This window comes from Peromyscus eremicus, chromosome 13 (genome assembly GCF_949786415.1).
Source record: "Peromyscus eremicus chromosome 13, PerEre_H2_v1, whole genome shotgun sequence".
NCBI classification, from domain to species: Eukaryota; Metazoa; Chordata; class Mammalia; order Rodentia; family Cricetidae; genus Peromyscus; species Peromyscus eremicus.
In genome coordinates, this window is record NC_081429.1 from 23,245,381 (window position 1) to 23,258,551 (window position 13,171).

Consider the following 13,171-nt stretch of genomic DNA (forward strand, 5'->3'; position numbering starts at 1 on the left):
AGGCGTAAAAATAACTCATTTCCTCAAAGTTTTTTTTTTTTTTTTTTTTTTTTTTTTTTTTTTTTGGTTTTTCGAGACAGGGTTTCTCTGTGTAGCTTTGTGCCTTTCCTGGAACTCACTTGGTAGCCCAGGCTGGCCTCGAACTCACAGAGATCCGCCTGGCTCTGCCTCCCGAGTGCTGGGATTAAAGGCGTGCGCCACCACCGCCCGGCCCCATTTCCTCAAAGTTTTAAGGGGCCACTTTGCCTCAGAACATATCGCTGTAACAATGGGTATATGAATTTAAAAAGAAGTTTTTATTAGGAAAGAAGAATATGTTTTCTGAAACATACACAGAATCAGGAAGCTAAATAATCATACAATTATAACCAAAAAAAGTAATAATTTGAAACAATGTTGAAAAAGTTTAGAATACATGGCACAGAGACTAATGTAAAATTTAGCAAACAGTGAAATATGATTCGAGCAAAGCAACAACCATATAATTTGTGTCCTAGAGAGATGGACCATAGAAATTGAGGAGAAAAGTTAATTCAAGATATAATGGAAGAAAATCTCCAGAAACTGAGATGGGAAAGACTCACTGATAAGAATGAATGAAATAAAATCAAGATCTTTGTCAAAGTTCAGAATCCAGAATAAATTAAAAATGCATCATACTCAAGAAGTAAAACAAAAAGTTTAAGTGAGAAACCAAGATAACTTATTTTTAAGGGAATAAGGTTTAAGCAGCTAAAGGGGGAAAAAGTCCTCATAACCAAGTAAGGGTGTTACAAACTGACTACGGAAAAGAAAAAAATCCTGCTGCGTAGGTTTTCCAGGAAAAGTGAGGATTTTTGGTTGAACAGAGACAGGCAGGTGGAGGATGCTCCTGGCGAACATCAGCTTGGTTTCCTAACCACAGGGTTGGGACAGGGACTCAACCTACCAGTTGTGGGGCATCATGAAGAGGAAGTCAGCCCCATGCTAAAGGCCCTGCTCTGTTGTTCGGAACTGCACCAGCTTTGATTTTTTTTTTTTTTCATCATCAGTTTCTTAATCTGTGATTAAAACAAACTCCTACTTGTTTAAATCAAGGTTCCTTGGATTTCCTTTCACAGGAAACACACGCAGATGCAGCTGGTGACTCTCAGCAGATGGCACGATTGTATCTAAGTCAATGGCAAGCGTTGAATTTGATTTTTCACTTAAAACATTGGCAATAAACTAGACTGACGACTTTGCCTTTTAAATAAACTAACATCTCCGATGAATATTTCATCTCTGTTGACTGAACATGAGAAAGATGCCATCATTTATCTCTATGAGAAGTGATTTGTAGACTAGGGTTTCGATGAGAGCAGTTGGACTGTAAATCTCTGTAAGTACCAAACTCAGTGCCATTTATCACTCAGAGTCAAAGATCAACCATGTGCAATCTATGAACAGCCATTCACGTGTGCTCTGTAAGCGATGCACTGCCATGTAAATATCTGTGTTGTTACTGAAACTGCAAGACTTAATATGGGCTTGATTTTAAACAGTTCATATAGCTGATTTATAATTACTTGCATATTAAACTCAAATATAGAATATGTACTAAGCATATAATTTGATAAAATTAATTTAATAAATTTTGGCCAAAATTTAGGTCCTATGGAGTTAGCCATTACTACAGTCAAGATGATGAAGGCCACCAGTATCCCAAAATATGATCATGCCCTTTAGGGCATCTATGTCCTTTGGGGAAATCTATCCATCCTTCCCTCCTTTCTTTATCTCAGTTCTCCAGGAAGTCATAGATGGTCTCTCGATCACTGAGGGTTAGCTCATATTTCTTGTATTTTTACATAAACTGAATGCTTTTGTCTGGCTTCTTTCACCTGGGATTAGTTTGAGACCCATCCATGCTGTGGATGTGCTGCAAGTCGAAACAGGTGTGAGAAAAGCTCCAGAAAGCCAAGAATGGAGGCACAGTTCTCTGCTTCCCAGTAACGGAGACCTGGCTACTGCCCGAGTCTTCCTTGACTCTTCCTTGACTTTTCCCTCTTGGGTGTGAGTAGAACGGAGACCTAGCTATTACCTGACTCTTCCCTCTTGGGTATGAGTGGAGAGCAGAAGTGATTGCAGAAGATGGTAGGGAACAGGGAATGGAGAGAGGGATGAGAAAACAAAACAAAACAAAAAATCAATCACTGAGTTACCGAGTTATGTATCTGTTTTTGTAGAACATGTCATCAATTATATATTTACCTATTAAACTCGGCTCATTGGCTGCTGAATATTTTTCTTAGAAATTGATGAGAAGTAGTCAGGTATGCTAATGGATGTGGCTGTCCAATCCCCTCAATCACACTGCATTATTTTAAAGTTTTGCACGATTGTCTTGAAGAAATGGCTTCATTCTTATCCCCATACATCCTCCCACAACTCACCAGAGGGCCACTTGTTTTGGGAACTCCTGGCAGCTCTTTTTCTTCCTTGGTGCCATCCAGCTGAGTAGCATGGTCACAAGAATCACTGGGCTAAGGAAAACAAACAAAAGTCATTTCTCTCCAATCACTGCAAACATGGCCATGTATTTCATTAGGCATTACAGCAGAGCTCATAGGCATATGTGTGATTTATAAAACTACACAAAGACACACAGAGCTCATGGCTGCTTGTGTGTTGACACAGCACTTACCAATTCATCCACAATCATACTAAACACCCTGGACTATGATAGAATTTGTCTCAAAGCCAGACACGTCTGGCTGGTTGCCTACATCCTCTTTTCTTCTTTGAGTGTATGAATATTTTGATTTCACTCTACAGTGCTACATGTCCCGCTAAAGACTCGGTGTTACCTGTGATGATTACATAGAGCAGGAGAGTACTCTGGGACATGGACATGTTTCCTGGTGTGTTATACGTTCTATGGATACTCTGTATTCACCTCAATGCTGAGGAGAACAGAATGGAAAGATGAAAGTTAGCAGATTCGTGCTTGGCTGCCATGTCAGCATTGGCCTTTCAACCTTGAGCCTCTTCTGCAAAGGGTAAGCCTTTACCCTTGAAGGATGCAGCTGACTGATAAAAATATGCTGCTTAAAACTGGGCTCACAGAAAATATGTGATACTTGTCTTTCTGAGTCTGGTCTATTTCATATAACAGCACAATCTTCATCTTCCATCTGTTTCCTGGAAAGGACACAATTTTATGTCTTTATGGCTGAACAAAACCTCAATGTATATAGTAATAAAAAAAAATAACTGGACTTATGTCTGCATTCCACAATGGTTTATATGTTCATGTCAAGGAGGTGAGTCTTTTTTTTATTCAATTAAGAAATTGATATTAGACTGAGGACTTCATAAACTCATAATACTGAGCCAAATATTTCATCCCCACCCACCGAATACTGGGAACTCTCCAGTTTTCATGATGTATGAAGTGTACTGGGAGCCAAGGCTTCTGTGTGTGAAGGACAGAGCCAAAGACTTCACATATAAGCTCTAAGACCTAGTGGTGTTTCTCATAAAGGCATCATATCAGTAAGATTCAACTACTATATTCTATGGTTGAATCAACTTTCTGAAACATTAAATGTACTAGACATCACAGAACTCATAAGCTGTTCTGTTGGATCTTAGGAACTGCCATTTTCATAAGCCTCCCCCAAAGCATATATAATAGGTGAATAAGAAAAGCCCAGGTTTGTAAATGGAAACTCAGCTGAAGAGAAAGCACAGGGAACTCTGGTCAGGATGAAAATTGAACACACACACACACACACACACACACACACACACACACACACCCATGTCACACCTGATCACTCAGTGATAAGACATTTTTATGAGAAGAAATCTAAGCTGGACAAGGTAGTCTGCAGAGGCAGGGGAATCTGGAGCTCAAGGCCATCCTTAGTGATATGGTGAGTTTGAGGCCAGCCTAGACTTTGGGAAACCCTCCCTTCAAAACAAAATAACAGAACCCAATAGCACCAGAATCATCACAGTGGTCCATCAACACTCAGAAATGGATAGAAATTCCCGGAAAACTAGTTGGTAATGTTGCAGGCATCCTGAGCCTAAGAATAATGTAACATCGCTTTCAAGCAAAAGAGAAATCCATAAAAATCAAACAAGCCTCGAGTGAAGAATAGAAAGGGCAACAGGACAACTCACAGGACAATTGACTGCAAAGGGGGTGGAGAGGCCACAGAGTAACCCGATGCCAGCCCTGAGGTACTGGGTGGAGAGGCCACACAGTAACCCGGTACCACCCCTGAGGTACCAGCAGCAGTCTGCAGCTATGTGTCCTCTGAGAGGCACCCAAGTCAAGTGTGCTACTTTCCTTTGGTGGCTTTCTGGGCTCGGGGCAGCTGTCCCACCCAGCTAAGGACCAAAGCAGACATCACTATCAGGTCACTCTAGAATTCTAGGAAAGACATAAATGGGAGAATAAAAGCAAATTGGTAGTTTTATGTGGGACTGAATGAAAGCCAATCACTTTCTCCTCCCTTTCGGCACAACTGTCCCATGGTTGGCTAAACTCTCTCAGAGAGCATTTGTTGGAACTCAGTCCCCAATCGCAGCAGTATCTAAGTGTCACCTCAAAAAGGTGCTCAGGACCGTGATGCTCTTATTCTGCAAGAGGGATTCCTCCTTTGAGAGTGGGCTCCTCATGAAAGGAGGAGTGTGTGCTCTCCTGCTCACTCTGTCTCACGTTTCATCTTCTACCACAGATGACGCAGCACCAAAGTCCACACCAGCTGCTGGTCTAGTCCTTCAACTTCGTGGCCCCTCAACTTGTGTATGTTCCGCCCTCCAAAGCCGGAAGAAATAAATCTCTATACCCATGGCCCAGGGTGTGGGCATTCCTTTATAACAATATAAAGTGGGCTAAGATTGGGTGTGTGTGCCCACATGCAAGCGTGCTACCAATGACCTTTCACTTGGGCACAAACCTTACTGTCCTACCCAGGACCCAGGGTCAGCCTTGATTCTAGAAAAGGCCTGTCAGGGAAAATATCTATGTAACAGAGAAACATAGCTGTCACTCAATTATAAGTCATTAATCTGATCTGTTAATAAATACAAACTTATCAAGGACCAGCTGTACTGGAGAAAATCAAAGAAAAAATGGTCATCAGTTCTGACCAACAAAGACTGAGAGGAGAAAGTCAACAAGGATTTAGTAATTCCAGAGAGATTCGGAGGCCACTGTGACCGCACCTTTGGAGTCACTACCACAAGTGAATAAACAGAAATCAGGAAAATATGAGATATTATTTTGAGTTAACAGTGTGACTGTTAATTAAAATCAACATGGGCAGGGAAAATCTTTTTTTTTTTTTTAACAGAGCGACACTGGGTACATCAGTTACATTCCAGGGCAGGCCCCAGGCTCAGGAGTAGTCGGCCAACACGAGTCAGACTCCATGTTTTTAGTGACCTTTTCTTTTGTTTGTGTTTTTGTTTTTGAGAGAGAGAAAGAACATGAGTTAGGTAGGGGAAAATCAGAGCAGAGTTGGGGGACAGCAAAGAATATGATAAAAATACGTATGAATTTCTCAAAGAATAAATAAAATAAAAACAAATCCATGGGTGTTATAATTAATCATTGCAAAAGTTAGAATTAGGTAGCTACCAAATGACACAGATGTAATCTATTAGCATAAAAGACAATCTTAAAAAGGCACTGAAAATACAAGACAGAACTCAGGAAATATATAATATTGGCCCAAGCACAGAAAAGGAGAAATAATGAGAAGGTTCTGAATTGAAAGAAATCATCTTCAAAAACTCAAAGCTGATTACTGGCAGAATGAGAACAACAGTTTAATATTCCAGTGATAAATATAAACCTCTGAAGCTTGTAGGAACATATAAATGAAAGGAAGACATAAATAATGGAATAAAATTCAGAGAGCCATAAAACTCCTCACCTGAAGTTGAGCCCAATCCACAAATTCCTAAAGGACATACATTCTAGCACTTTTCATAATCACTGACTTGTGAATTATTTTTGTTTGTGTGTGCGCACATACGTGCAGGTTTGTGAGCAGATGCACATACACGTGCCAGACTATGTGCACAGGTGCACACGAGAAGACCAGGGATCAACCTGGGTTATTGTTCCTCAGGAGTCATTTGCCCTGTTTTTCCGAGACAGTGTCTCTCACAGGGACTTGGGGCTCACTAGTTAGGCTGGGGAGGCAGCCTGGCAAGCCGCAGGGATCCACTCACCTCTGCCTTCCTAGCATTGGGACTAGAAGCTCATACTACCACGCCCACCTTCTTCTGTGTGTTCCTAGGATTGAACGGGGGTCCCCACGCTTGGAAGGCTAACACTGGCTGGGCCGTCTACTCAGCCTAGAGCTACAGTTTTTTAGACACGAACAATATTCTCACTGGGTATTGCTCAAAGGCCAAAAGGTACACTATGCTGACATTTATCATTTTGTAGTATGTGATCATGTATGGCAGTATTTTTATTATTGTGCTATCATGCCGGCTGTCGTCATCTGCCTCTGACAGAATGCTGCACACGGTCCTGATGTGAAATAGTACAACTCAGGGCTTCTGACTTAGGATGTCGTGGTGGTGATTGGCACTTGGTGTGCGCTGTACGTGGACTGTTGAATTAGTGTCTCTTCCAGAGCTAGCTCAATGCAGTGTGATGAAGTCAGTTCCTCTTGGGATGGACAGGAGCAGAACCACTGGATCACAAGAGGAGATGGTAGATACTCGGTACTGTGCTGTGGGTAAACTGTGGCATCCCACAGGTCAGATACGTATTCTTTTGGTTTGATTTTTCGCAACGCTGAGGATTACATCTAGGAAATCACACATGCTAGACAGTGCTCTCCCACTGGGCAGCATCCTCCGCCCTTCACAGGCTTGTTGTGTGTGCTAGGTTTACAGGCCTCGCTGTGGCTAATTTCAATTGTCAGTTTGATTGAATTTTGAAAATGTAGAGGAGACCGATAACACACACCCTTGGGTGTGTCTGTGAGGATGTTTCTTGAAACAATTACATTTTCATAAGGTTCAGATCCAATTAATGGAAATTGTATAATATAAAGCCATTATTGGGAGGTGGGGCCTAATTAAAGGAAATGGGTCACTGGTGAGTGTGTTCCTGCGGCTATTGGCTCATCCCTGTGTTCCTCTTCTCTCTGCTAAGAAGTGGAGAACAGCTGGCATCACATACTTTGACCACCAGTGTAGCTAGAGTTTTCCTGCCTGGCCCACAGTCAGGACAAATCTCTCTCACCTGCCAGTCCCACAGCCTCAGACCCGACCAAGTAAACACAGAGACTTATATTGGTTACAAACTGTATGGCCATGGCAGGCTTCTTGCTAACTGTTCTTACAGCTTAAATTAATCCATTTCCATTAATCTATACCTTGCCACATGGCTCGTGGCTTACCGGCATCTTCACAAGCTGTTTCTCATCGTGGCGGCTGGCAGTGTCTCTCTGACTCAGCCTTCCACTTCCCAGCTTTATTCTCCTCCTTGTCCCACCTACACATCCTGCCTAGCCAATGGCCAATCAGTGTTTTTATTTATTGACTAATTAGCAACACATTTGCCATACAGAACATCCCACAGCACACAAGGGTGCTCTGCCCAAGTGCATGGCACCAGGAGACCCTGGGCTGAGACTTTGAAGCCCCAGGTCACACTAATTTCTTCCTCCCTTTAGTTGATTCTGTCTAAGTATCTGGTAACTTGGAAAGAAAGGCAGTACGTCTTGAGGGAGCTGGACATCTGCTCTTCCAACTTATTGATAGAACTGGATAGCAGGTCTAGCGAAGACCAGAGTAAAGCTTAAATGTTCTTTTCCACCTCAGTGAGAGTTTTCCTTCGTCTGGCACCACACCTGTCCCTTTCTAGCCTTTAGAAGGCAGAAAGCAGTCATGGGTTTAAAACTGGAGCAGGAAGGGCCTGTGGCCAGAGAGTGGAAGGGTCCCATAGTCCTGCTTCAGTGCGATGGCCTGAGGGTGCCGGAGTATCCTGCAGCCACTAGATGACACTTGACCTGGAGCCACTTCATTACACTAAAGCTATATAGTAAAATAAATAAATGAATAAACAAACAAACAATAGCATCGCTTAGCAGAGTCAGTGTCGAAGCAGCAGAGAGGGGGAAACAGAGTACTTGGGCTGATACTCTCATCTCACAGACAGTCCATTCAACGGACAGTGGCTATCTCCTCCTCACATGCTCCCCCACCCCTGCTACTGAGAAAAACTAATGTGCTTGGGAAAAGCAAAAAAAGACTCAGGTGTCCTGGTTGGAAGTGGGCTGTGTAAGACTCCCCTCACGGAGCTTGCCAATGCCTGTTGCCAACCTAACAGAAACCAGGAAGACTTACAATAGGGAGGGGTTCACACTTCTGTGAGAAATATAATTAAATTGGGAAAAAAAAAAATTAGGGACAATTCTGCAAAACAGTACTGTTTCCAGTACCAACTGATGGCCCTTCCCTCCAGACCCTAGTTGGACACATGCAAACCACACAGCAGAACCCTCCACAGGACCAAGAGCCAGCCACGAGTTAGTGCCAGCCAGACTAGCTCTTACCAAATGGAGGCTCAATAACAATGGGTGCTTCAGAACCTACCCACCACCATCACTGTCTTCAGAGAACCAAGTGAGGGTGGGGTGGGTCTAGGGCAAAAGAACCATCTGCCTGTATCAGAAAAGGGTGCAGAGGAGAAAAGACAGACACAGAGTTGGTCACGGCGAATTTTCAGAGCCATGAACCCAACCAAGTACACCAGGTGTCCTCCCTCAGACCCTACCACAAAGCACGGCTTACAGATGACTCCAGACTCATGCCAGAAGGCACAGATCATAAACTAAAGCTGTCAGTTGACACCGCTCCCTGGGTGGCTATAAACTCACATTCACCTTCTTTGAAATTGTACTAAGATAGATCAGATGCTGAACTGGGGGAGTAAGCTCGGTGCTGGAGTGTGTGTGACGTGTGGGACCCCAGCTTTAACCCAGGAGATAATGTAAATGCATCTAATGTGGGCACTCGGGGACCCACTCCCCTCCTCCTGCGCAGGGTAACAGATTCTGGCCCCACGGTGGCATGTATGATGAAACATGACTGCTTCCCACCCACGTGTGCCTCCTCAGGATATTTACACTGAGAAAGCAACAGAAATGCTATAGGTCTAATAATGAGAGTTGAATTACTATTGGGTGATATGTGGAATGCTATTAAAGCTATTACCTTGAAGAGCTTTAGCCAAGAAAATCTAGCCAGGCCCTGACCCTCTCCCCAAGCTCCCAATCCCCAATTCCACGCCGTCCCACATACATTTTTGCACTTCAAGCTACAGCAGTGGTTATTTCTGCTGTGGAAAGCACAGGTAGAGCGGGCGTGAACATGCGGATTTAACTACTAGATTACTTCTTATTCCTTAGTTCGAGCCTCTCTCTCTCTTTTTTTCATTGTTTCAAAGTAAATAAGCATTTTCTCCCTAGTTTGCCTGATGGCCTTAAAAAAAAAGGCCAATCCCTTTACCTTACCAATGGGTCATCTTTTTTTTTTTTTTTTTTCCTGGAGATACTTGACATCAATTCTTCATCCAGACTTGCATACTTTTTATAAAAATGAATTCGTATACAACAAAAGTCATTTGGATACTAAGAAAAATTAAAGTGCACTTTAGTACAGAAATGACCTCTCAATTCAAACTGTGCAGTCAATCATGGGTTATGAGTTTTCTCTATGTATTCACACAGATGAAGGAAGACAGGTATGGCTAAGAATGCATATATACTCATTATTGCATTTAGCCTTTGTCCATCAATATTGAGGTCAGATTAAATTCTAGGGATGAAAATGTGCATTTTTCTCTGTAGATAACTATATTCCTATCCCTAGCCTGCTGTCCTCAGGAACAGTATCTTGATCCCCTGACCCCTCAGGGAGTTCTACGTCTAACTAAAAATAAAAACCCAGCATCTCAGGTTCCTTTGAAGCTAAGGATGATGTAGTTCTGAGCCATGAGGTAACTGGAACTCTCCCAAGAGGGATTTCCAGGAAAGTGAGCCTGGAATGATAGGGCCATTGATGCAGTTCCAGGAAGTGCCAGATCGTGGGGATGGTGCCTGCAGTGGCCACTCTGACTTCTCAGAAAATTGCTCAGGGCTGGATGTGGATGACAAGGTAGGAATGCAAAAGGAAGCTGGGTTCCCGGCAAGGAAAAGGACCATCTACCTTCAGCTCCGCCTTAAAGGAGAAAAACTCCTATTAGTACAGCTCACCATTTCCTGTTCGTCTGTTCTGTGCAGTCAAGTGTGCACACAAGTTATACGTAACACAGTACATAAAGCACACTGCATGACTGTATCTGTAGAGCCAATTGTCAGTTAGGTACACATTTAGTTAAATATCCATTATGAAATTGAGCATGAATTACATTGATTGTTTCACCAACTAAATGTGCTGTGAAGAGAATACTTACTCAAGTCTTCCAAACCCTAGAGCAATGCCTTTGGGTACAGACCATGTGTTAAACACCCTGAACTTAGCACTTTTGACTTAGCATACCATGGCTAACACAAGATCCAAACACTCTATTCCCTCACTACGGGACACCACTGGAAAACTAATTTCCTGGCTATCTAGTGAGATCATAAAATGTATTTGGGCCCATAAAAATAGTTATTCCTCAGTCTGACTGACCATATTTTTCTGTTTCTAGCAAAGATTATATATTTCTTTGAAAACGAAGGGGGAAAAAAAAGCACATTAATTTTTTCCAGGAACTAGTTAATCTGTAGGAGAAAATTCGATCAAGAGAACAAAATGCACACACTCCTGTCTCCCTCCCCTACCCATCAAACTAAGCCTCAGAAGATACAGCATCGTTTAAAAGGCTTAGCTCTGGAAGGCACTCAACATTTCATTAGCAGAAAAGAAGGTAGAGGAAGCTCCTGGAAGATTAAAACTCAAAAATGGTTTGGTCAGCCTGGAAAAAGGCACAAAAGAAAACTGAGGAGTTAGATGCTTAGGCCCCAACCCTCAAAAAATGGTTCAATAACGTCGAAAAATCCTCAGCCCAGAGAAAGGTCCAAGCGACAAATAGGCAGAAGTTAAACACTTAGCCCCAGGCTTCCACATCCAGAAAGAAATGAAAAAGTTGGGAATACAAGCCAACTCACAACAGCGATGAAAAACTGAAACACGTTGTTCTTGGTAAAAGGGCCAAGCAGAGTCTTTCCTTGACCGATTGCTGAAGGACAGCAAACTCCCTGTGCCACAGTGACCTTCACTGGAGTGTGGTGGCCGTTCGGATGAGGAAGTAGTGGTCATGGACACCAGGGCAGCTGAACTGTATCTTAGTTGGGGCTTTTTGGAAGATAAGGACAGGAGTAGGAAAGGGGAGTTTGCTTTGCCTGTAAAGGAAATAGAGTTCTTGAGGAGTCTTGTCACTCGGGCATCAATTATCACGTGTCTCAAAGCAAAATGTCACAGGTGACACACTTGTCCACCCACAGACCCCGAATCCTTTCCATAGTGGAGTTTGGGTGAGGAAGCGGGTCCATACAACTACATACGAAGCACACAGTCACTAACTACTGATCCCAAGCGATCAATCTAGTCTTCCACGAAGAAACACACCCCAACAGGCGGGGATGAAAAATCAATCTAGCAATAACAATGGGAAGAGGAAAACAATGACTCTAAAAATAAGTTCGCCACCCGGAAGGAAACCGCTCACAGAAAGGAGCAGGCGTTCGGAGGTTAAGCTTGAGCTACTTACTGTCTTCAGAGTGCTGGTTGGTTATTGCAGCCAAGAAGCAAGAAAGGGTGCAGCTGAGCACGGAGAGCAGGGGTGGAATGCTTCCCTGGCATGTGCGAGCCCTGGGTTCAATCCCTGGACACAAACCCAACCATACCAAAGGGCAGATTACAATCATGAAAGGAAAACCAAAGGAAGGGAGAATGGTCATAAACTAAGAAGTATTAAGTTCTGAAAATTAACCTAAGTACAACGTCAACTGTGGCCAAATTACTGACATTCACAGATGGAGGTTCAAGGGATTTTTAAGAATGCAAAACAAATACATACAAAAACAAACAAAAAAACCAACCAAACAAACAAAAAAACAAAAATAAAACCCCTGGAAATGAAAAGAGAAGAATGAAGAGACAGCGAGATCAGTCCAATCCCAACAACCATGCGACAGGGGCCCAGGAGACCATGGGCCAGTGAAAGTTGTTTATAATCATTTAAATATGTGCTGGTGCTCAAAGTCTTCATTTAGTATCGGCACGGTGAATTTGGCAGAAAGGTCGAGCTGGTACAATTTCAAATCCCAAGAGTGAAAATGAAAATCAAAACACTTTTACTTTCAATAAAGGAGCAGGGCTGAGCTGACGTAGGCACGACATCTTCCCAGGCACTACTCAGGGCAGCTGAGGGAAGAGTCCTCTGCAACTCTGAGGGAAGGGGAATTTAAGTTTGGAATTCTATGCGTAAAAAATTCAGGGAAACTAAATTGAAAACTAATTTGAGCATCTATTTTTTTCAAACCATTGAATTCGTATCATCACTTATTAAGGACATTGGTAAAATCATACATTTAAGATCAATCCCGAATCTTCTCATGAAACTGAGAGGTTTAGGGACAATAAGGCAGACAGCTTAGCAGGCGAAGGCACCTGATGCCAAGTCTGATGACTGGAATTCACACCCCGGACCCACATGGTAGGAGAAAATTATGGAAGTTGAACTCTGACCTCCACAAGTACAGCACACTCTGGTACCCATGTGCAGACACACACACACACACACACACACACACACACACACACACGGTGGTGGTGGTGGTGGTGGTGGTATATAATTAAAAAGAAACTTACTAACAAAGTGGAATGAAAAATTGCAGGCAAATATTCAATCAATATTGGCAAATGACGCTAAAGAAAGATAATGAATGATAAGAGAGGAAAGCGGGAGAAAGGCCCAAAGGGAGAGACAGAAAAGAGGAAGGAGAGGATGAGGAGGAGAGGATGCAGAATCAGCAGCAGAGGGAGGAAGGTAAAGAAACAAACCAGGACAGATATGGAGCAGGAGGAGACAGGAGAATTAGTGTTTACACTGTTAAGTTAAAACAGGAAGTTTAAAAAGCCCCAGTGCATTCCTTACAAGGTATCAAGTTTCCTT

The 13,171-nt window shown here is 42.8% G+C and overlaps 1 protein-coding gene and 1 long non-coding RNA gene across 5 annotated transcripts in view; one reads left to right on the forward strand and one right to left on the reverse strand.

The window, feature by feature from the left end:
* Positions 1-13,171, reverse strand: part of Arhgap28 (Rho GTPase activating protein 28) — a 69,043-nt gene that overhangs the window by 46,153 nt on the left and 9,719 nt on the right. The window contains exon 3 of the mRNA XM_059278411.1: positions 2,415-2,504. Coding sequence (XP_059134394.1) covers positions 2,415-2,504 — 90 coding nt within the window. The remainder of the gene's footprint in view (positions 1-2,414; positions 2,505-13,171) is intronic.
* LOC131923396 (uncharacterized) overlaps positions 1-13,171 on the forward strand; it is a 31,323-nt gene that overhangs the window by 6,173 nt on the left and 11,979 nt on the right. For 2 of the 4 annotated variants that reach the window (XR_009382596.1, XR_009382599.1), the window contains one exon: positions 4,713-4,820. The exons of the other annotated variants lie outside the window; for them this stretch is intronic. This is a non-coding gene — a long non-coding RNA (uncharacterized LOC131923396). Of the gene's footprint in view, positions 1-4,712; positions 4,821-13,171 lie in introns of those variants that run through there. 4 annotated transcript variants of the gene reach the window in all.